Raw genomic sequence first — 22,284 nt, forward strand, 5'->3', positions numbered from 1 at the left:
GGTTTGATTCCTGGGTTCGGAAGATCCACTGGAGAAGGGATAGGCTACCCACTCCAGTATTCTTGGGCTTCCCTGCTGGCTCAGCTGGTAAAGAATCCGCCTGCAATGCAGGACACCTGGATTTGATCCCTGGGTTGGGAAGATCCCCTGAAGAAGGGAAAGGCTACCCACTCAGTATTCTGGGCTCGAGAATTCCATGGACTGTATAGTCCATGGCATCGCAAAGAGTTGGACACAACCGAGAGATTTTCACTTTCACTTCATGGCAAATAGATGGGGAAACAGTGGCTGACTTTATTTTTCTGGGCTCCAAAATCACTGCAGATGGTGATTACAGCCATGAAATTAAAAGATGCTTACGCCTTGGAAGGAAAGTTATGACCAACTTGGACAGCATATTAAAAAGCAGAAACATTACTTTGTCAACAAAGGTCTATCTAGTCAAGGCTATGGTCTTTCCAGTAGCCATGTATGGTTGTAAGAGTTGGACTATAAAGAAAGCTGAGGGCCGAAGAATTGATGCTTTTGAAGTGTGGTGTTGGAGAAGACTCTTGAGAGTCCCTTGGACTGCAAGGAGATCCAACCAATGCATCCTAAAGGAGATTAGTCCTGGGTATTCATTGGAAGGACTGATGTTGAAGCTGAAACTCTAATACTTTGGCCACCTGATGCCAAGAGCTGACTCATTGAAAAAGACCCTGATGCTGGGCAAGATTGAAGGCAGGAGGAGAAGGGGATGATGGAGGATGAGATGGCTGAATGGCATCACTGACTCAATGGACACAAGTTTGGGTAAACTCCAGGGTCTGGTGATGGACAGGGAGGCCTGGCCTGCTGCAGTCCCTAGTGTCACAAAGAGTCGGACACAACTAAGCGACTGAACTAAACTGAAGACATGGTATAATCAAGACCCACACCCCAGGGTGGACGATCCACAATTGGGAGTTAATTTTATTGCAGAGGTTCTCCCTCAGGAGTGAGGGATATGCGCCCACATTGGGCTTCCTAGCCTGGGGGTCCCAAAATGGGAAGAAGGGCTTCCAGAATGGTGGGCTTGGAAGGCCAGTGGGGCTTACTTTCAGGAAGCCAGGGGCTGTAGGATATAGAGACTCCACTCTCAAAGCATGCACACAAAATCTCACATACTCTAGGGACCAGGGAAGAAGCAGCAGTCAGAAAGGAGCCTGGTCAGACCCACCTGCTGAACTTAAACAGCCTTCCAGAGAGGCAGGAGACGGAGATCATTCTGAGGTATAAATACGGGCACCAACTGTTTGGGGGGAGCTCAGCTCCAACAGTGACACTGTGCTGGCTAGTGCCATTTTGAAATCATTAGTATCAGGACCCAGCCCCACCCATCACCCTGTCAACACCAGTACAAGGATGCCTCATGTAAAAGGGCTGGCTGAGTGGAGATGCAGACCCATCCACTAGTGACCAGCTACCTTAGAATCCCCTGAGCTCTCAGCCACCTGGGACCTAGAATTGCCTACCAGAGCTCCTGGGCCTCACCTACCCTCCAGCAGTGCCAGGACCCAGCATGAGGAACTCCGCCCATGGCAAAGGTCGTGAGGAAGGAGGCTTCGGCATATGCAAAGGCGGGATCGAGCCTCAGGAAACCCCTTCTTCCTGAGCATCTACCCCCAAAACCAGAGTCTGCCTACTTTACTGCTTTATGCTCTCACCTACACCTCTGACTTTACGGGGCGCCATCCCCCACCATTTCTCTCAGAGAAGGAGTTAACCTACGGCTCCAGTTAATAAAAATTCCTGGGTGATACAATGGTGTCTCGGGTCAAACCTCTCTGCTGGCAGACTAGCTTGTGTGACAGGATTATCCACACTCTTGCTACTATGTACATGATTGTTTATAACCTCTCAACTATACACAGCACAGAGAGTTTGGAGTATTTTGAAAGTCTTAGTTAGCACTGGGTTTTTTTAAAGATAAAAATCATGTTGGTGAAGGGTTTTTCATTTATTGGGCCAGTGTTTGCTGCTAAATCTCCATATTCCCTGCCCTTATAATGAATATAACTAACATATAGGAGAAATAAGTATTAACCTTTAAGATTAATCATGTTAAACCTTAGGCTAAGTAAATTCCTTTCTTAATTGTAACCCACAACACCCTCACCCTACAGGAATGCAAATTTATCTGGTACCTTCAGAGGGTGGTGCCTGGTTTAAGAAAAATCACCCCTGGAAAATAAGTTTCTGGTTGACTGACCGTTATCAGAAAAGAAAGGATCATAAAATGTCAGCAGGCGTCATGTCCAGAACATGATGTAAAACCACTAAGACCTCTGTATACTTTTATATGAAGCACCTGATTTTGATAAAGGTCAGGTCTGCTGACCCCACGTGACTCTGTATTCATCCCTATATATAACAAAAAGTATATAAGTGAACCTGAAAAATGAAGAAAACGGACCAGTTCCTGGAAAGACTGGTTTCCCCCATGTGGTCTTTTCTCGTTCTCTTTTTTTCTGGCTGAATTCCTATCGGAGTGCGGAGGCTCGCCATGTCTACTTACTTGCCCTGGCTTCTAAGACCCACACAAGAGGGAGCCCAAGGCGGGGCACCCTCCGCTATTCAAGTGGGTGCTGGTGGCCTACATAGATGGTGCAAATTCCTTGTCTTGGAGTTTTATTGGTTTTCCACGTAAACCAAGTTATTCAGCTTCTTTTTCTCCACTAATATTTTCCTACTACACTATTTCTTTCTAATCTCCCTCCATATCTTTAATTAAGCAATTAATTCCTAGGACTCTGACTCCATCCCCTCTTTGAATTACCCTGGAATCACCGGGGCTGGACCCTGGCACAGCAGGATGACACAAGCTCTGGGATTGGTGTTGACAGAATAAAGTAATATTGTCACTTTTCACAGATTACACGATACTACACATAGAAAATCTTAAAATCACCACCAAAAACTATTAGAATTCATCAGTGAATTCAGTAATATTAAGGCCTACAAAATTATTATACAGAAATCTATTGCATTTCTATACACTGACAATGAGCTATCAGGAAAAGAAATTGTTAATAATATTACCATTCTATTTTCAATCATATCAAAAAGAATGTAACACCTAGGAATAAATCTAAGAAGGTTAAAGACCGGGAACTATAAGACACTGATGAAAGAAATTGAAGCTGACACAAACAAATAGAAAGATACACTGTGGATACATGGATTGAAAGAACTAACATTATTAAAATGACCATACTACCCAAGGCAAGCTACAGATTCAACACAGTATCTATCAAAACACCAATGGCATTTTTCAAAGAACAAGAAAAAATAATTCTAAAATTTTTATGGAAGCATAAAAGATTGAGTAACCAAAAAAATCTTGAGAAAAAAGAACAGAACTGGAGCAGCAACAGGGATGGGGCTTAGAGATTACCATACTAAGTGAAACAGTCAGATAAAGAGGCATGTCATGTGGTATCACTTATACGTGGAATCTAAAAAATGATACAAATGAACTCATTTTTCAAGAGAAACAGACTCACTGACATAGAAAAGAAATTTTTCATTACCAAAAGGGAAAGAGAGGGGAGAGTTAAATTAGGAGCTTGGGATTAACAGCTACACATCACTATACATACAAGAGACAAATAGCAAGTTCCTACGTATAGCAAAGGGACCTATATTCAATACCTTGTATTAATCTGTAATGAAAACGAATATATATCTGAATAACTTTGCTGTATGACAGAAACTAACACGACGTTGTAAATTAACTACATTTCAGTTTTTTTAAAAAGAGTCAAAATGAAGGAATCACGCTTCCTGGTTTAAAACTATGCTACAAAACTACAGTGATCAAAGCAGCGAGGTGCTGACACAGAAACAGACGCATATATCAGTGGACCAGAACATAGAGCAGAAGTAACTTCAGATCTATATTGCAGCTGATCTACAACAAAGGAGGTGATAATATACGATGGGGGAAAGATAGCCTCTTCAGTAAATGGTATTGGGAAAACTGGGCAGCTACACACAAAAGAATCAACCTGGATTGCTCTCTCACACTATTAACAAAAATGAATTCAACATAGATTAAAGACCTAAAGCCACAAAACTTCGGGTAGAAGACATAAGACAGTAACCTTTTTAACTTTTTTTAATATTACTATTAATATTAATAATATTACTATTACATTTTGGGGGGATATGATTCCTCAGACAAGAGAGAGAAAAGTAAAATAAACAAATGGGACTTTATCAAACTAAAATCTTTTGAACAGCAAAGAAAATTACAAACAAAAGGGAAAGGTGACTTTCGGAATGGAAGAAGACATTTGCAAATAATATATCTGATAATAGGTTAATATCCAAAAGACACAAAGAAATCATACAAGCCAGTATAAACAAAAAAATAATAATATTAACATGATTAAAAATGGACTGAGACTGAAAGAGACATTTTTCCAGAGAAGACATACAAAGGGCCAATAGGCACGTGCAAAGATGCTCAGCATCACTAATCACCAGAGAAATGCAAATCAAACAACAATGAACTATTACCTCACACCTGTCAGCATGGCTATTATCAAAAAGACAGTAAATAACAAAGGTTGGCGAGGATGTAGAGAAAGGGGAACTCTAGAGCACTGTTGTGGGCAATGTAAATTGTTGCAGTCACTATAGAAACAGTATGGAGTTTCTTAAAAAGTTAAAAATAAAACTGTCATATCATCCAGCAACTCCACTCCTGGGTATTTATCCAAAAGAATACCCCAAAACACATTAATTAGAAAACATATAGACACCCCTATGTTCATTGCAGCCTTGTTTACTACAGTCGAGAATATTGGCTACCGAGTATTGCTCAGTCATAAGAAAGAAAGGAATCCTGTCATTTGTGACAACATGAATGGACCCAGAGGGTATCAGGCTTAGTGAAATAAGTCAGGGAAAGACAAATACTGCATGATTTCACTTATATACGAAAAATAAAAGGCAAAGCAAATGAACAGAAACAGACTCATGGAGAACAAACAGGTAGTTGACAAAAAGCAGGAGAGTGAGGGAAGGAGAGAGAAGGCTGAGGGGGATTAAAATACAAACTTTCGGCTGCAAAATAAATGTCACAGGTATGAAAGGAGTGTGAGAGATACAGTCAATAGTTATGTAATACATTTCTATGATGAATATCACAGCTGGATTTATGGTGGTGATTATTTTGAAGTGGATCAAAGTACTGAAACACTAAGTTGCATAACAGGAAGAAACACAGTGCTGCAGGCCAACCATGCTACAAAAGCAAGCTCATAGAAAGAGAAACCAGATTTGTGGCTACCAGCGGCAGGAGATGCGGGGAGGAGGATTGCATGCAGACAGTCTCAGGGTACAAACGTGGAGCTATACGAGAAATAAACACTAGGGATGTAATTAACAACATTCAGTATCAGTTCAGTCGCTCAGTTGTGTCCAACTCTTTGCGACCCCATGAACCACAGCACTCCAGGCCTCCCTATCCATCACTAACTCCCGGAGTCTACCCAAGCCCATGTCCATTGAGTCAGTGATGCCATCCAACCATTTCATCCTCTGTCATCCCCTTCTCCTCCTGCCTTCAATCTTCCCCAGAATCAGGGTCTTTTCCAATGAGTCAGCTGTTCTCATCAGGTGGCCAAAATATTAGAGTTTCAGCTTCAACATCAGTCCTTCCAATGAACACCCAGGGCTGATCTCCTTTAGGATGGACTGGTTGGATCTCCTTGCAGTCCAAGAGACTCTCAAGAGTCTTCTCCAACACCACAGTTCAAAAGCATCAATTCTTCGGCACTCAGCTTTCTTTATAGTCCAAATCTCACATCCATGTGTAACTACTGGAAAAACCATAGCCTTGACTAGATGGACCTTTGTTGACAAAGTAATGTCTCTGCTTTTTAATATGCTGTCTAGTTTGGCAACAACTTTCCTTCCAAGGAGTTAGTGTCTTTTAATTTCATGACTGCAATCACCATCTGCAGTGATTTTGGAACCCCCCCCCCAAAATAAAGTAAGCCACTGTTTCCCCTGTTTCCCCATCCGTTTTCCATGAAGTGATGGGACGATGCCATGATCTTCGTTTTCTGAATGTTGAGCACAGGAGAGGCTGCAACGGCACAGGAGCGGCTGCGAGGAGCTAGCCCGCATCCAAGGTCAGGGGCGGCAGCTACGCTTTGCTGGAGCAGCCATGAAGAGATATTCCAAGTCCAAGGTAAGAGAAACTCAAGTAAGAGTGTAGGCACTGAGAGAGGGCATCAGAGGGCAGACAGACTGAAACCACAATCACAGACAACTAGCCAATCGGATCACGTGGACCACAGCCTTGTCTGACTCAATGAAACTAAGCCATGCCATATGGGGCCACCCAAGATGGACAGGTCACGGTGGAGAGGTCTGACAGAATGTGGTCCACTGGAGAAGGGAATGCAAACCACTTCAGTATTCTTGCCTTGAGAACCCCATGAACAATAAGCAAAGGCAAAAAGATAGGACACTGAAAGATGAACTCCCCAGGTTGGTAGGTGCCCAATACGTTACTAGAGATCAGTGGAGAAATAACTCCAGAAAGCATTAACAACATTAACTCCTTTAATTTTGTGTCTATGTGAGCTAATGGGTGATCACTATATTTGTTTTAGTAAACGTCTCATGATCTAGGTAAGTCAAATCATTCTGCTGTCCACCATAAGCTTCTACAGGAAAGTGACAAGCGAAACTGTGAGCTGTTCAGTCATGTCTGACTCTTTGCAACCCCATGGACTGTAGCCTGCCAGGCTTCTTTGTGCATGGAATTCGCCAGGCAAGAATACTGGAGTGGGTAGCCATTCCCTTCTCCAAGGCATTTGCCCGACCCACGGAGGGATCTCGGGTCTCCTGCATGGCAGGAGGAGTCTTTACCGTCTGAACCTCCAGGGAAGCCTGTCAACTATATCTCAATAAAACTGAAAGGAACAAAACAAACAAGTATCTGAAATTTTTATATTGAGTATATGTTTAAAGGTTAGTATTTTTATATATTTGAGTCAGTAAAACATATAATTAAAATTAATTTCAACCCTCTTTTTGCCTTTTTTAGTATATCTACTAAAAAGCTTTCAGTGACATATGGGACTTGCATTCGATTTCTATTGGACTATCCTGTACTAGACTATAAAGGACCCTAGTAACATTTTTTAAAGTAGTGACTCCACAGAAACATTCTCTGATTATAATTCAAAATAATTGCAAAAGATAACAAAAAGATGGCTGCCACAAATGTTAACAATATGGGAGTTAGGAAACAATCTCAATTTTAAAAAATGCACTGACTTAAAAAAGAAATCAAAAACATGCATTTAAGTTAAAAAAAAAGAAATGAAAGCCATTTATACCAAAATCTAAGAATGGGAGAATGTTTTATCCATGACCTTCAGTTCTTCATTATTAAGAAAACATAAAGGAACTTAATGCTTACACAAGAAATTAGAAAAACAGCTATAAAGTAAAACAAAGGAAACAAGATGATATCATCAACAAAAACAATAAGTTGCAATTAATGTAATAGAAAACAAAAATAGTAAAAAGAATGAGCAAATCCAAAAGTTCTTTCTTTGAGAGGACCCATAAAATATTTCAACCCATCATAAAACTAATGAAGGAGAAGGAACAAAAATATTACAAATTTTATTTTTCCTATTGTGAAAATTTTTCCATAAACATTTAAAGGAGTCACCTCTAAGGATAAAACATACCAAATAAATAAGACTGATGAAATCTCAAAGTAAAATCAATTTAGTTGGAACAAAAATGGTAAGAGTGTGCTTATCGTGTATAACATTTGAGAATTTCAGGGTAAGTAATCTTTCATTTGGCAGAAACTTTCCTAAATGCCTCCAATGACACAACTTTTCCTACTGAGCATATTTTAAGTAATGATAATAAACACTATTTGAGTGCTCACAGTGACAATATTAAGGTCAGAATGGTCAACTCTGGGCTTCCCTTTTGTGGCTCAGCTGGTAAAGAATCCGCGTGCAATACAGGAGACAATCCCTGGGTTGGGAAGATCCCCTGGAGAAGGGAACAGCTACCCACTCACCAGTACTCTGGCCTGGAGAATCCCATGGACTGTACAGTCCATGAGGTTAGAAACAGTCAGACATGACTGAGCAACTTTCACTTTCTTCATGGTTCACTCACCCAGTCAAGGTCATGCAGCTAGGAAAATGGGAGTGAAGATTTGAACCAATGCAGTTAATCCTAGAAAATACACTCACATAGAAAAACTAAAAAGAACACCACCTCCTCACATTCACTTTTTACAAATCTCACAGATACATACATGTTTCATCATTGGACAAATGCATTGCATGAAGACGAAATAAAGTAGAATGAAACTTTGCAGTGTGAGCAATAAAGAAAAATGAAGTTAGAGTTGTGCAAAAATAAATACATTAATGAAAAGAGATGTACAAATCAGAATACAAAAACTATAAGAGGCCTAAAGTCAGGGAAGTTAAAATAAATTCAGTACATGTGACAAAAGAGGGCAAAAAAGATGGTTGATTCACTGGATAAAAAAACAAATCCTGCCCACAAGAGTCCTATTTCACTTAAGCTTGCATATTCAGGATTAACATATGCAGACTCTGAAACCATTAGGAGTGCAATAGCTCCCACCATGGAAACTTGGGGTGTGGTGACCTGGGGGAGCTTTGTGAGTGTGGTCAGCCCTCATAACAAATGCTTCCTCTTTGAGACTCAGTTCTTAGCATCACTGTCCAGACCTTCACTATGTTCATAGGCTCAGTTTTAGCTCCTCCCCAGCACCTACAATTAGCCTTTAATGACCTCCATGTCCCACCTTGATGACCTTTCTTTGCGGAATCCAACTCTGTATGCCCCTACATTTTACTCCAGACCACAACTCCCGGCCAGAAGACATCTGATCAGCACAGCTCCATCTCTGAAGAAGTGTTCTCACTTATTTCTCTCTCTAATCACAGAAAACCCAACTTCTCTCCCTGGCATTGTCTCACGTGCAATTAATTTATTCCACTTCTCTAAAACTTCTGATTTTGGGGGGTTTAGGTCTGTGACCACACATCAATCGCCTCCAGGATAAAACTACTCTGAATTATCAGGGCAACAAATGCAATCTGCCAGATCTTCCTCCCTCCTATTGAACACCCTCAACCCCTGATGGATGAATTCAGGGCTCATGTTCTCTGTTCTCCCTCAGCAAGAGAAAACTGAACAAACTTTATGACAGTTGCTTTTCAAAAGGACAATCACGGTTGAATCACACATGGCTTGTCAATCCTGTTACAGACCCTCAGCCTTACCTTTCATTCCTCTCAAAGACCATCACAACCTTTACTACACTACTGGTACACTTGAACAAATTTAGCTCAAAAAGACTGCTGGGAGGAGGAGAGGTGGAAATCTTTAGGTAGATCAGTATATAATGAAGCACATCGAATTAAAGCTTTTTAATAAAACATGTGCTCCACTGGGAGCACTGATTGAACAACAGCAGCAGTACACACCTGAGATAACGGTTTCCTGTTGGCACAGTTGATGCCCCCAATGAACACCATGTTGGGCATGATCGGCCGTGGGTAGTCCATCACAAAGTCTCTTCTGAACAGCCACACGGATCCAGAGGCAAGAATCTCCCCCAGTGACACCTCTCTCTGAAGAAGCTCAGAGGCCATACGTGCATGAGGAGTGAAAGCAGCCTGGCAAATGTGCTTCAGGCCCAGAAGGTAGAGCATGTTCTTGACCCTTTGGAAGAATGTCATGCGGTCTGAATTCCTTGTTAACAACCGAGGAACATATGAGAAAGGGTTCGGGCATGCTGTGCCCTCAGCATCTAAGTCACAGGGAAGAGATCGTAAAAAAAACACAGCAGGAATGGACAGGTACTTAGCCAGCACTGCCCCGCAGGGGTTAAAAGGATCTGTTAAAACCACATCAAAGGAACTGGCATTCAGGTCTCTGATCAGGTCCTTGTTATGCAATAGTGCTTCACAAGATCTTGCAAAGAGTAAAGACACGTTTTTCAAAGTTGCCATAGCTTCCCAAAACATTGTAAGAAAATGTACTCTTTGGAAAAACACATGAATATGAGTCCTCATGATGGACTCAAACTCATCCTGTGTGTAGGGAACAGCGTAGACTTTTACGGTAAAAAAGTCCTCTGCCTTGGTGTGCAGGTTCACCTCTGGAGCAACGACCACTGCTTGGTGACCCCTAGCGTGGAGTTCCCGCACGGCCTCCCACATGCTGAGCCAGTGGCTGCCCTCCATGGGGACCACCAGCACCTTCCCAGCCTCGGCCCATCGCCCGACGCACACACAGCAGGAGTCCAGCCAGCACCTGCCGCTGAAGCTGCAGTCCCAGGGCCATCTCCGCACAAACCAGAAGCAACTGACTGTCTGCTGGGCCTGGGCGGCCTGTATTTGTTTCCTTGCCTTGTCATCGAGTCACTTGCCAACACTGGCATGTCATTGGAGGGCAATGTGCCCTGTTTAATCCTTACAGAATAAGTCCGTACCTGTGTTTCATCATTTGTGCATTCACCCAAGGAAGACCACTCCCCTTTCCTGGGAAAAAGTAAGACTTACTGCTCTGTTTGGGGGCCATTCTAGCTCACTGTCTTGTTCATCCAAGACCCAAAGCAAGACTGTGCCTGTCCATTCCCTTGGGCTCCTCCTACCTCGCTGTTAACCGTGTTCTCTGGCACTGGAATGAACTCTGAGGAGTCACCTCTGCCCCAGTCCCCATCCAGAACAGCTGCTGCATGTGACCCTATCTGGGATCTCTTCAAACTCTTTCCCCCCATCATGGGTGAACACGGAGCACATCCAGGGAAACATAACATCACGAGAACATTCTTCTCTCAGCAGGGAGAGGATGGTGGCTCCCTGGTTTGTTCCTGTTACACGCTGCACACCTCATGCACTGCTCTGGAGAGAGTCTCTCCGAATAGCTGCATGATATGGAAACTTCTGGAAGAATACTTAAGGACAACCACAGAAGGGCTGCTAGAGAAATCTTTCTCTGCCTCATGGAATAGAACATCCTGTTATCTAAATCATCAATGGGCAAGGCAGCTCTTTGTAATGACAGTGGGGTTCAGAGAACCCCAGGCTCCATGGCCCTCTTCACTTTGGACAGGAGAGACCAGCCCCATGCCTCCGTGCAGGCTCTGTGTGGGGACTGAACTGCGCATTATTCTGGATCTTTAGTACATCTTATAGTTCATGTTCAGGACTTCCCAGATGGTGCAGTGGTAAAGAATTCTCCTACGAATGCAGGAGACACAAGAGACATGGACTCAGTCCCTAGGTTGGGTGTCGGAAGATCCCCTGGAGTAGGAAATGGTAACCCACACCACTTTTCTTGCCTGGAATAGCCCATAGACAGAGGAGCCTACACAAAACTATACAAGAAAAGTCTTAATCATCAGATAACTGCAAAGCTGTGGTCACTCACCTAGAGCAAATCATCTTGCACTGTGAAGTCAAGCAGGCCTTAGGAAGAATCACTGTAAACAAAGCTATTGGAGGTGATGGAATTCCAGCCGAGCTATTGCAAATCCTAAAACTGATGCCACTGAAGTGCTGCACTCAATGCACCAGCAAATTTGGAAAACTCAGCAAGGGCCATGGGACTGGAAAAGGTCAGTTTACACTCCAACCTCAAAGAAAGACAATGCCAAAGAATGTTCAAACTACTGGACAGCTGTGCTCATTTTACATGTGATCAGGGTAATGCTCAATATCCTACAACCTAGGCTTGAACAGTATATGAATCAAAAACTTCCAGATGTACAAGCTGGATTTGGAAAAGGCAGAGAAACTAGATCAAATCACCAACATCCAGTGGACCATAGAAAATACAAGGGAATTCCAGAAAAAAAAAACTACTTCTGCTACATGACTAAAGCCGTTGATTGTGTGGATAACAACAAATTGTGGAAAATTCTTAAAGAGATGGGAATACCAGACCACGTTACCTGCCTTCTGAGAAACCTGTATGCAGGTCTAGAAGCAACACTTAGAACTGGACAAGGATCAACAAACTAGTTCAAAATTGGGAAATGATTATGTCAAATCTGTATATTGTCATCCTCCTTACTTAATTTATATGCAGAGTACATCAATGCCACACAGCTTGAATCACAGCTGAAAGCAAGATTGCCCAGAGAAAAATGGACAACCTCAAATATCCAGATGACACCACTCTCATGGCAGAAAATGAAGAAGAATGAAAGCGCTTAATGAGGGTGAAAGAGGAGACGGAAAAAGGAGGCTTAGAACTCAGCATTCAAACATTAAGATCATGGTATCCAGTGCATTACTTCATGGCAAATAGGTGGGGAAACACTGGCAGATTTTATTTTCTTGGGCTCCAAAATCACTGCGGATGGCGACTATAGCCACAAAATTAAAACACGCTTACTCCTTGGAAGAAAAGCTATCACAAAACTAGACAGCATATTAAAAAGCAGAGCCATCATTTTGCCAACAAAAGTAGATATAGCCAAAGCTACGGTTTTTCCAGCAGCCATGTACGGACATGAATGTTGGACCATAATTGTTTGGTGCTCAGCACTCCAACCTCAAATTGTGATGCTTGCAAATTGTGGTGCTGGAGAAGACCCCATAGAGTCCCCTGGTTAGCAAGGAAATCAAATCAGTCAATCCTAAGAAAAATCAACCCTGAATATTCACTGGAAAGACTGATGCTAAAACTGAACCTCCAATACTTTGGCCACCTGATGAGAAGAACTGACTCATTGGAAAAGGACCTGATGCTGGGAAAGACTGAGGGCAGGAGGAAGACAGAGGATGAGATGGTTGAATGGCATCACTGACTCCATGGACATGAGTTTGAGCAAACTCCAGGAGATAGTGAAGGACAGGGAAGCTTGGTGTGCCACAGTCCATGGGGCCACAAACAGTTGGACACAACTTGGCAAATGAACAACAACAACAATAATTCAGGGTTAATATAAGCAGACTCTGAAAAGCCATAGCTCGCACCATAGAAATGCAGGGTGTGGTGACTAGGCTGCGGTAGGCATTGTGATGTGCTCAGTCCCTTCCTCTTTGACTCAGTTCTCAGCATCCCTGTCGCCACCTTCACTGTGCTCGTGGCTCAGTTTGACCTCCTCTCCAGCCCCCACCACTAGCCTTTGAGGCCCTCAGTGGCCCATGCTGAGGACCTATCTCACATGCCATTCAACTCTGTACATCCCCCCACTTTACCCCAGGCCCCAGCTTCTGGTCAGCGCAGCTCCATCTCAAGAAACTTGGGCTCAATTGTTCCTTTCTCTGATCACAGAGAGCCCGACTTCTCCGGTTTTGTCTCCCTTCCACTCTATTTATTCAACCTCTCGGAAACTTCTGCTTCCTTTTGGGGTTGAGGTCTCCAGTGACCACACCCAATACCTCTCCAAGACAAAACCTCGATGAAGTATCAGGGCAATAAATGCAGTTTGCCAGTTCTCTCCTCCTACAATTGAACACCCTCAAGCAAAAAACCCATGATGGATGGATTCACAGCTCAAGTTCCTCGCTCCTACTAGATTCAGAAAACTGCACGACCGTTACAACAGACGCTGCTGGAAAGGGCAGTCATGGTCAAACCACCCCATTCCTTGTCAAACCTAATATGGACCTTCACCCCTGCCTCTCATTTGTCTCAAAGTCCACCACAAACCTACACTCCTGGAGCACTTTAATTATGAATCTCGCCAAAGAGTGTGTGAAGGAGAATGAGAGGTAGAAATCTTTAGAAAAATCAGTAAATAAGTAAGCATGTGGAGGTAGGCTGTTGTTTTAAAATATGTTCCGCTTGGGAATTCCCTGATGGTCTAGTGATTGGAACCGTCCATTTCACTGCAAGGGCCTACTTTGCAGTGTGGTATAAAAGTTTTTAAAATATCTTTAATTAAAAGAATGTGCTCCACTGGGAGCACTGATTGAACAACAGCAGCAGTACACACCTGAGATAACGGTTTCCTGTTGGCACAGTTGATGCCCCCGATGAACACCATGTTGGGCATGATCGGCCGCGGGTAGTCCATCACAAAGTCTCCTCTGAACAGCCACACGGATCCAGAGGCAAGAATCTCCCCCAGCGACACCTCTCTCTGAAGAAGCTCAGAGGCCATTTGTGCATAAGGAGTGAAAGCAACCAGGCAAATGTACTTCAGGGCCAGAGGGTAGAGCATGTTCTTGACCCTTTGGAAGAATGCCATGTGGTCTGGATTTTTTGTTAATAACCTAGGAACATATGAGAAAGGATTTGGGCACGCTGTGGCCTCAGCATCTAAGTCACAGGGAATAAAACGCAAAAAAAACACAGCAGGAATTGACAGGTACTTAGCCAGCACTGCCCCGCAAGGGTAAACAGGGTCAGTTAAAACCACATCAAAGGAACTGGCATTCAGGTCTCTGATCAGGTCCTTGTTATACAACAGTGCTTCACAAGATCTTGCAAACAGCAAAGACGCGGTTTTCAAAGATGCCATAGTTTTCAGAAACATTGTTACAAAATGTACTCTTTCAAAAAGCAATTGCTCATGAGTCTTAACGAGGGAATCAAATTTGTCCTGTGTGTAGGGAACGGCGTAGGCTTTCACCGTGAAAAAGTCCTCTGCCTTGATGTGCATATTCACCTCCGGAGCAATAACCACTGATTGGTGTCCCCTGGTGTGGAGCTCCCGCACAACATCCCGCATGCTGAGCCAGTGGCTGCCCTCCATGGGGACCACCAGCACCTTCCCAGCCTCGGCCCATCGCCCGACACACAGACAGAGCAGGAGTCCAGCCAGCACCTGCCGCCGAAGCTGCAGTCCCAGAGCCATCTCTGCACAAACCAGAAGTTACAGTCTCTGGTGGGGCTGTGCCACCTATACTGGTTGCCTTATCTTTGTTTTATCATCAAGTCACTTAAGCAAAATGGCATGTCATTGGAAGGCAGTGTGCCCGCCTTACATTAATCATTACAGAGTAAGTCCATGCCTGGGTTTCATCACCTCTGATTTCACCCAGGGAACGGTTACCCCACTCCCCTTATCTTGGAAAAACTCTTCTGACCTGCTGTTTCCTCTTGGGAGCATTCTAGTTCACTCTCTTCTTTTTCATCCAAGACTCAAAGCAAGGCTGTGCCTGTCCATTCCCTTGGTGGCCTCCTACATCTCTACTAACTATGTTCTCTGGAGCTGGACTGAACTCTGAGGAGTCACCTCTGCCCCAGTCCCGACCCAGAACCACTGCTGCATGTGACCTTATCTGGGAACTCTTCAAACTCTTTCCCCTCATCATGGGTGAACACGGAGCACATGCAGGGAAACATATAACATCACGAGAACAGCCTTCTCTCAGCAGGGAGGGGATGGTGGCTCTCTGGTTTGGTCCTGTTACACACTGCACACCTCATGCACTGCTCAGGAGAGAGTCTGTCTGAACAGCTGCCCGATATGGAAACATCTAGAAGGATCCTTGAGGACAACCACAGAAGGGCTGCTTAGAATTCTTTCTCTGCCTCATGGAATAGAACTTCCTGTTATCTAAATCATCAATGGGCAAGGCAGCTCTTTGTAATGACAGTGGGGTTCAGAGGACGCCAGACTCCAGGGCTGCTTCACTTTGGACAGGAGGGACGACCCCATGCCTCCGTGCAAGCTCTCTGAATCCTCTTCTGATGCGGACCGCATAGACTTCCACTGATCTGTGTGGGGACTGAAGTGCGCATTATTCTGGATCTTTATTACATCTATAGTTCATGTTCAAGACTGCCCAGATGGTGCAGTGGTAAGGAATTCTCCTACAAATGCAGGAGACACAAGAGACAAGGATTCAATCCCTAGGTTGGGTGTCTGAAGATCCCTTGGAGTGGGAAATGGTAACCTACTCTAGTTTTCTTGCCTGGAACAGTCCATGCACAGAGGAACCTACACAAAACTATACAAAAAGAAGGTCTTAATCACCAGATAACCACAAAATTGTGGTCATTCATCTATAGCCAAACATCTTGCAGTGTGAAGTCAAACAGGCCTTAGAAGAATCACTATAAACAAAGCTATTGGAAGTGATGGAATTCCAGGTGAGCTATTGCAAATCCTAAAACTGATGCTGCTAAAGTGCTGCACTTAATACACCAGCAAATTTGGTAAACTCAGCAAGGGCCACAGGACTGGAAAAGTTCAGTTTACATTCCAATCTCAAAGAAAGACAATGCCAAAGAATCTTCAAACTACTGGACAACTGTGCTCATTTCACATGTTGCTGCTGCTGCTAAGTCACTTCAGTCGTGTCCGACTCTGTGCGACCCCATAGGCAGCAGCCCATCAGGCTCCCCCATCCCTGGGATTCTCCAGGCAAGAGTACTGGAGTGGGGTGCCATTATTTCACATGGTAGCAAGGCAATACTCAAAATCCTTCAAACAATATGTGAATCAAAAACTTCCAGATGTACAGCTGAATTTAGAAAAGGCAGAGGAACCAGAGATCAAATGGCCAACATCTACTGGATCATAGAAAAAGCAAGTGAATTCCAGAAGCAATCTGCTTCTGCTTCATGACTACTTGAAAGCCTTTGATTGCGTGGATCACAATTAATTGTGGGAAATTCTTAAAGAGATGGGAATACCAGACCACTTTACCTGCCTCCTGAGAAACCTGTAAGCAGGTCTAGAAGCAACACAACTGGACATGGAACAACAAACTAGTTCAAAATTGGGAAATAATTATGTCAAAGCTGTATATGGTCATCCTCCTTACCTAATTTATATGCAGAACACATCATGTGAAATGCCACACAGGATGAATCACAAGCTGGAATCCAGATTGCCAGGGGAAATATCAACGACCTCAGATATGCAGATGATACCACTCTCATGGCAGAAAATGAAGAAGAATGAAAGAGTCTCTTAATGAGGGTGAAAGAGGAGAGTGAAAAAGCAGGCTTAAAACTCAGCATTCAAAAATTAAGATCATGGTATCCAGTGCCATTACTTCGTGGCAAATAGATGGGGGAAAAGGGGAAACACTGACAGATTTTATTTCCCTGGGCTCCAAAATCGCTGCGGATGGTGACTGTAGCCACAAAATTAAAAGATGCTTGCCCCTTGGAAGAAAAACTATCACAAAACTAGACAGTGTATGAAAAAGCAGAGATATCACTTTGTCAACAAATGTTGATATAATCAAAACTATGGTTTTTCCAGTAGTTATATATGGATGTGAATGTGGGACCGTAAAGAAGGTTGAGCACTGAAGAATTGATGCTTTTCAAACTGAGGTGCTGGAGAAGAGTCCAGAGAGTCCCCTGGACAGCAAGGAAATCAAACCAGTCAATCCTAAGAGAAATCAACCCTGAATATTCACTGGAAAGACTGATGCTAAAACTGAAGCTCCAATACTTTGGCCACCTGATGAGAAGAACTGACTCATTGGAAAAGACCCTGACGCTGGAAAAGACTGAGGGCAGGAGAAGGGGAAGACAGAGGATGAGATGGTTGAATGGCATCACTGACTCCATGGACATGAGTTTGAGCAAACTCCAGGAGATAGTGAAGGACAGGGAAGCTTGGTGTGCCACAGTCCATGGGGCCACAAACAGTTGGACACAACTTGGCAACTGAACAACAGCAACAATTCAGGGTTAATATAAGCAGACTCTGTAACTATGAGGAAAGCCGTAGCTCACACCATAGAAATGCAGGGCTGGTGACTGGGCTGCGGTAGGCGTGGGGATGCGCTCAGTCCCTTCCTCTTCGACAGTTCTCAGCATCCTTGTCACCACCTTCACCGTGCTCATGGCTCAGTTTGACCTCCTCTCCAGCCCCAACCACTAGCCTTTGAGGACCTCAGTGGCCCGTGCTGAAGACCTGACACGCCAGTCAACTCTATACATACCCCCATTTTACCCCAGGCCCCAGCTTCTGGTCAGCGCAGCTCCATCTCAAGAAATTTGGCTCAATTATTCCTCTCTCTGATCACAGAGAGCCCAACTTCCACTCCAGTTTTCTCTCCCTTTCACTTTATTTATTCAACCTCTCTGAAACTTCTGCTTCCTTTTGGGGTTGAGCTCTCCAGTGACCACGCCCAATACCTTTCCAAGACAAAACCACAATGAAGTATCAGGGCAATAAATGCAATTTGCCAGTTCTCTCCTCCTCCAGTTGAACACCCTCAAGCAAAAAACCCATGATGGATGGATTCATAGCTCAAGTTCCTCGCTCCTACTAGATTCAGAAAACTGCACGACCGTTACAATAGACGCTGTTGGAAAGGGCAATCATGGTCAAATCACCCCATTCCTTGTCAAACCTAACATGGACCTTCACCCCTGCCTCTCATTTGTCTCACAGTCCATCAGAAACTTACAGTTCACTCCTGGAGCACTTTAACAATGTATCACACCAAAGACTGTTCAAAAGAGAATGCGAGGTAGAAATCTTTAGAAAGAGCAGTAGATAAGTAAGCATGTGGAAATAGGTTGTCTTTTACATATATGTTCCACTTGGGAATTCCGTCTGTCCAGTGGTTAGAACCCATCATTTCACTGAAGAATGAAATGAAAAATGAAAACATTTTAAAATTTTTTTTAAATTAAAAGAATGTGCTCCACTGGGAGCACTGATTGAACAACAGCAGCAGTACACACCTGAGATAACGGTTTCCTGTTGGCACAGTTGATGCCCCCGATGAACACCATGTTGGGCATGATCGGCCGCGGGTAGTCCATCACAAAGTCTCCTCTGAACAGCCACACGGATCCAGAGGCAAGAATCTCCCCCAGCGACACCTCTCTCTGAAGAAGCTCAGAGGCCATACGTGCAAAAGGAGTGAAAACAACCTGGCAAATGTACTTCAGGGCCAGAGGATAGAGCACGTTCTTAACCCTTTGGAAGAATGTCATGTGGTCTGCATTCACTGTGAATAACCGAGGAACATATGAGAAAGGGTTTGGGCATGCTGTGCCCTCAGCATCTAAGTCACATGGAATTTGCCATAAAACAAAAACAAAACAAAACAACAACAACAAAAAAAACCACAGTAGGAATGGACAGATATTTAGCCAGCACTGCCCCGCAGGGGTGAACAGGGTCTGTTAAAACCACATCAAAGGAACTGGCATTCAGGTGCCTGATTAGATCCTTGTTCTACAGCAGCCCCTCACAAGACCTTTCAAAGAGCAAAGACGTGTTTTTCAAAGATGCCATAGTTTCCAAAAACATCGTTACAAAATATACTTTTTCAAAAAGCACCGGTAAACGACTCTTCATGAGGGAATCAAATGTGAGCTATGTGTAGGGGAACGGTGAAAAAGTCCTCTGCCTTGACGCGCACGTTGACCTTCGGAGCAACAACCACTGCCTGGTGACCTCTGGCATGGAGCTCCCGCACGGCCTCCCGCATGCTGAGCCAGTGGCTGCCCTCCATGGAAGCCACCAGCACCTTCCCAGCCTCGGCCCATCGCCCGACACACACACAGAGCAGGAGTCCAGCCAGCACCTGCCGCCGAAGCTGCAGTCCCAGGGCCATCTCCACACAAACCAGAAGGAACTGAGTCCCTGGTGGGGCTGTGCCGCTTATATGTGTTCCCTTGTCTTATCTTATCATTAAGTCACTTAAACAAAATTGCATGTTATTGAAAGGCAGCGTGCCTTCCGAACATTAATCATTACAGGATAAGACTATGCTTGTGTTTCATCACCTCTGATTTCACCCAGGGAAAGATCACACCCCCTTACCTTGGAAAATCTCCTCTGACTCTGCTGCTCCCTCTGGGGGACATTCTAGTTCACACTCTTGTTCTTCATCCAAGACCCAAGGCAAGGCTGTGCCTGCCCATTCCCTTGAGCACCTCCTACCTCTCTGCTATCTGTGTTCTCTGGGCCTGGACTGAACGCTGAGGAGTCACCTCTGCCCCAATCCACCCAGAACCTCTACTGAATGTGGCCTTATCTGAGAACTCTTCAAACTCTTTCACCCTGATCCATAGGTGAACACAGAGCCAATCCAGGGAAATATATTACATTGCTAGGGCTGGTTTCTCAGCAGGGAGGGGATGGTGGCTCCCTGGTTTGTTCCGGTTCCACGCTGGACACCTCTTGCACTGCTCAGGAGAGAGTCTGTTGGAGCAGCTGCCTGATATGGAGACATCTGGAAGGATCCTTGAGGACAACAGCAGTAGGGCTGCGTGAGAATTCTTTGTCACCTCATGGAATAGAGGTGTTATCTAAATCATCAGTGGGCAAGGCAGCTCTTTGTAATGACAGTGGGGTTCAGAGGGCGCCAGGTCCCAGACCTTGCTCACCCTGGACAGGAGGAAGCTGGCCCCATGCTTCCATGCAGGTTCTCTGAATCCTCTTCTGATGCAGAAGGTGCCAGTCCTCCACTATCTGGTTAGGGACTGAAGTGAATTAATCTGGACCTTTATTATATCTTAGAGTTTATGTTCAGATTTTTCTCCAAGGTCAGTTACAGACCAAATCCTGAAAAGGACAGATTCCTCAGAACAGAGTAGCTCCAGAATTTGTGAGATCCTTCTGACGTTGGGCCTGTGAAATGACTGTGTCTCAGATCCATGAGGTGACCCTACTACAGAGACTGATGGCCACGTGTGCTCAACAGAATGTGACCTCTCCATGTCTAATCTGCCCTGGGGAAGATGGGAGGACTTTCTGGGCTGCGCAGCTTTCTCACTGAGCACCCTCTTCTGCATCCGGGCTTCTGCCATAACGACATCCTGCCATGATCCACATGTCCGGCCAGGCTGGCGTTTTCCTTTGGGAGAAAGGTTTCCCTCATTCGGGATCCACGTTGACAACAGATTTCATCACGGGGCAAATGCATGCAGGCCAGTGTGCCTCCTGTATCACACAGGCTGCCACCGTGCTGGGGGTGTTTGCTTTAACCATCCTTGGAGGCTGTGGTCCAAGATCCTGATCTCCAACAGCAACATCTCAGCTCTTTTCCTGGATCCTTTCTGTCCCAGCCATATTCCTGCATGTTTTCCCCAAGGCTCACTTTCTCACCTCCACACCCAGCTTAAATCCTATCATATCGGTCAAGCAGATTCCAGGGCACTTGTCAGCAAAACCAGAGCCAGGCACCAATTCCATGGGGAATAGCAAAGGTCTTCACTATGCCAGCTGCCAGGAGTGGAAGTCCAAACACATCTGCCCACTGCATCTTATTATCTGAATCACCAGGAAAAGCACAGTCAAGCACTGGAAAGAAGAACACTTTCCTTACACAGAGCACGATTAGCCCCAACAGTGGGCATTGGTACCCACAACCAGCCAGTCTCCCCTGATGGCCGACGCAGAGCAATTTGCCTACATGCATCCCTCTTATGCCCAGTAGAAAGACCCTGCCCCCTCCCTGAGGAGGACAGTGTAACAGGAGGGTTGGCCACTTCAAAGACAGAAGAGCAGTCACTGAGCCTGAAACAGGGAAATACATTCTCACACAAGGTGATAAGCCTAGCACAGGCTGGTGGCTCCTATGGAGGAAGAGTTCCAAGCCCAAGGCCCATTCTTATGCTGCCAAGTGAGGGCCAAAACACTACATGCATGGGAGTTCCCTGGTGGTCCAGTGGCTAAGAATCTGCCTTCTAATGCAAAGGACATGGGTTCAATCCCTGGTTGAGAAACTAACATCCATGTACCATCGGGCAACCAACCTTGTGTGCCACAGCGAAGATCCTGCCTGCCACAACTAAGACCTGATACAGCCAAAATAAATAAATAAATAAATTTAATACATATTTTATTGCGTGTTTATAAATAATTTAATAAACTGATTTATAAATAAATAAAACTGCTTCCATGAGACTGCCTTGCCCAGCACCAAGTTTTATGATTTTTTACTCAAAGGCAAGCCACAGTTGGTGCTTTGATGGGCCCCACCTTCCCCTGAACAGAGGTATGAATAAGCAAGAAGTGTTCTTGACAGTAAGAGAACTCTACACCATGGAAATCTCATGGAACTTGCAAGAGCAGGTAGCAAGGGACTGAAAACGGAGAGGGCTGTGTTCACCTCAAAGTGTCCGGAACAGGGTGACTTGGAACAACAAAAATGTGTGGCCTCCCACTCTGGTAGCAGAGTCAAAGGACATGCGCTCATCTTCTCCTGTGACAACTCCAAAACTGCAACTCGCTGCTGAACAACCATCGACAGGAGGATGTTGGACCCCACCAAAAAAAGATACCCCACATCCAAGGGCAAATGAGAAGCTGCAATGAGATGTAGGATGGGCGAA

General features: G+C 44.5%; 1 protein-coding gene and 2 pseudogenes across 3 annotated transcripts in view; all 3 read right to left on the reverse strand.

Moving 5' to 3' along the window:
- Positions 1-22,284, reverse strand: part of LOC138437624 (UDP-glucuronosyltransferase 1A1-like) — a 131,814-nt gene that overhangs the window by 79,298 nt on the left and 30,232 nt on the right. Inside the window, exon 1 of one of the 3 annotated variants that reach the window (XM_069585271.1) lies at positions 14,009-14,914. The exons of the other annotated variants lie outside the window; for them this stretch is intronic. Coding sequence (XP_069441372.1) covers positions 14,009-14,872 — 864 coding nt within the window. The 5' untranslated portion in view covers positions 14,873-14,914. Of the gene's footprint in view, positions 1-14,008; positions 14,915-22,284 lie in introns of those variants that run through there. 3 annotated transcript variants of the gene reach the window in all.
- On the reverse strand, positions 8,187-10,401 carry LOC138428397 (UDP-glucuronosyltransferase 1A3-like; annotated as a pseudogene).
- On the reverse strand, positions 18,061-19,559 carry LOC138428401 (UDP-glucuronosyltransferase 1A3-like; annotated as a pseudogene).

Source organism: Ovis canadensis, chromosome 1 (genome assembly GCF_042477335.2).
Source record: "Ovis canadensis isolate MfBH-ARS-UI-01 breed Bighorn chromosome 1, ARS-UI_OviCan_v2, whole genome shotgun sequence".
NCBI lineage: Eukaryota > Metazoa > Chordata > Mammalia > Artiodactyla > Bovidae > Ovis > Ovis canadensis.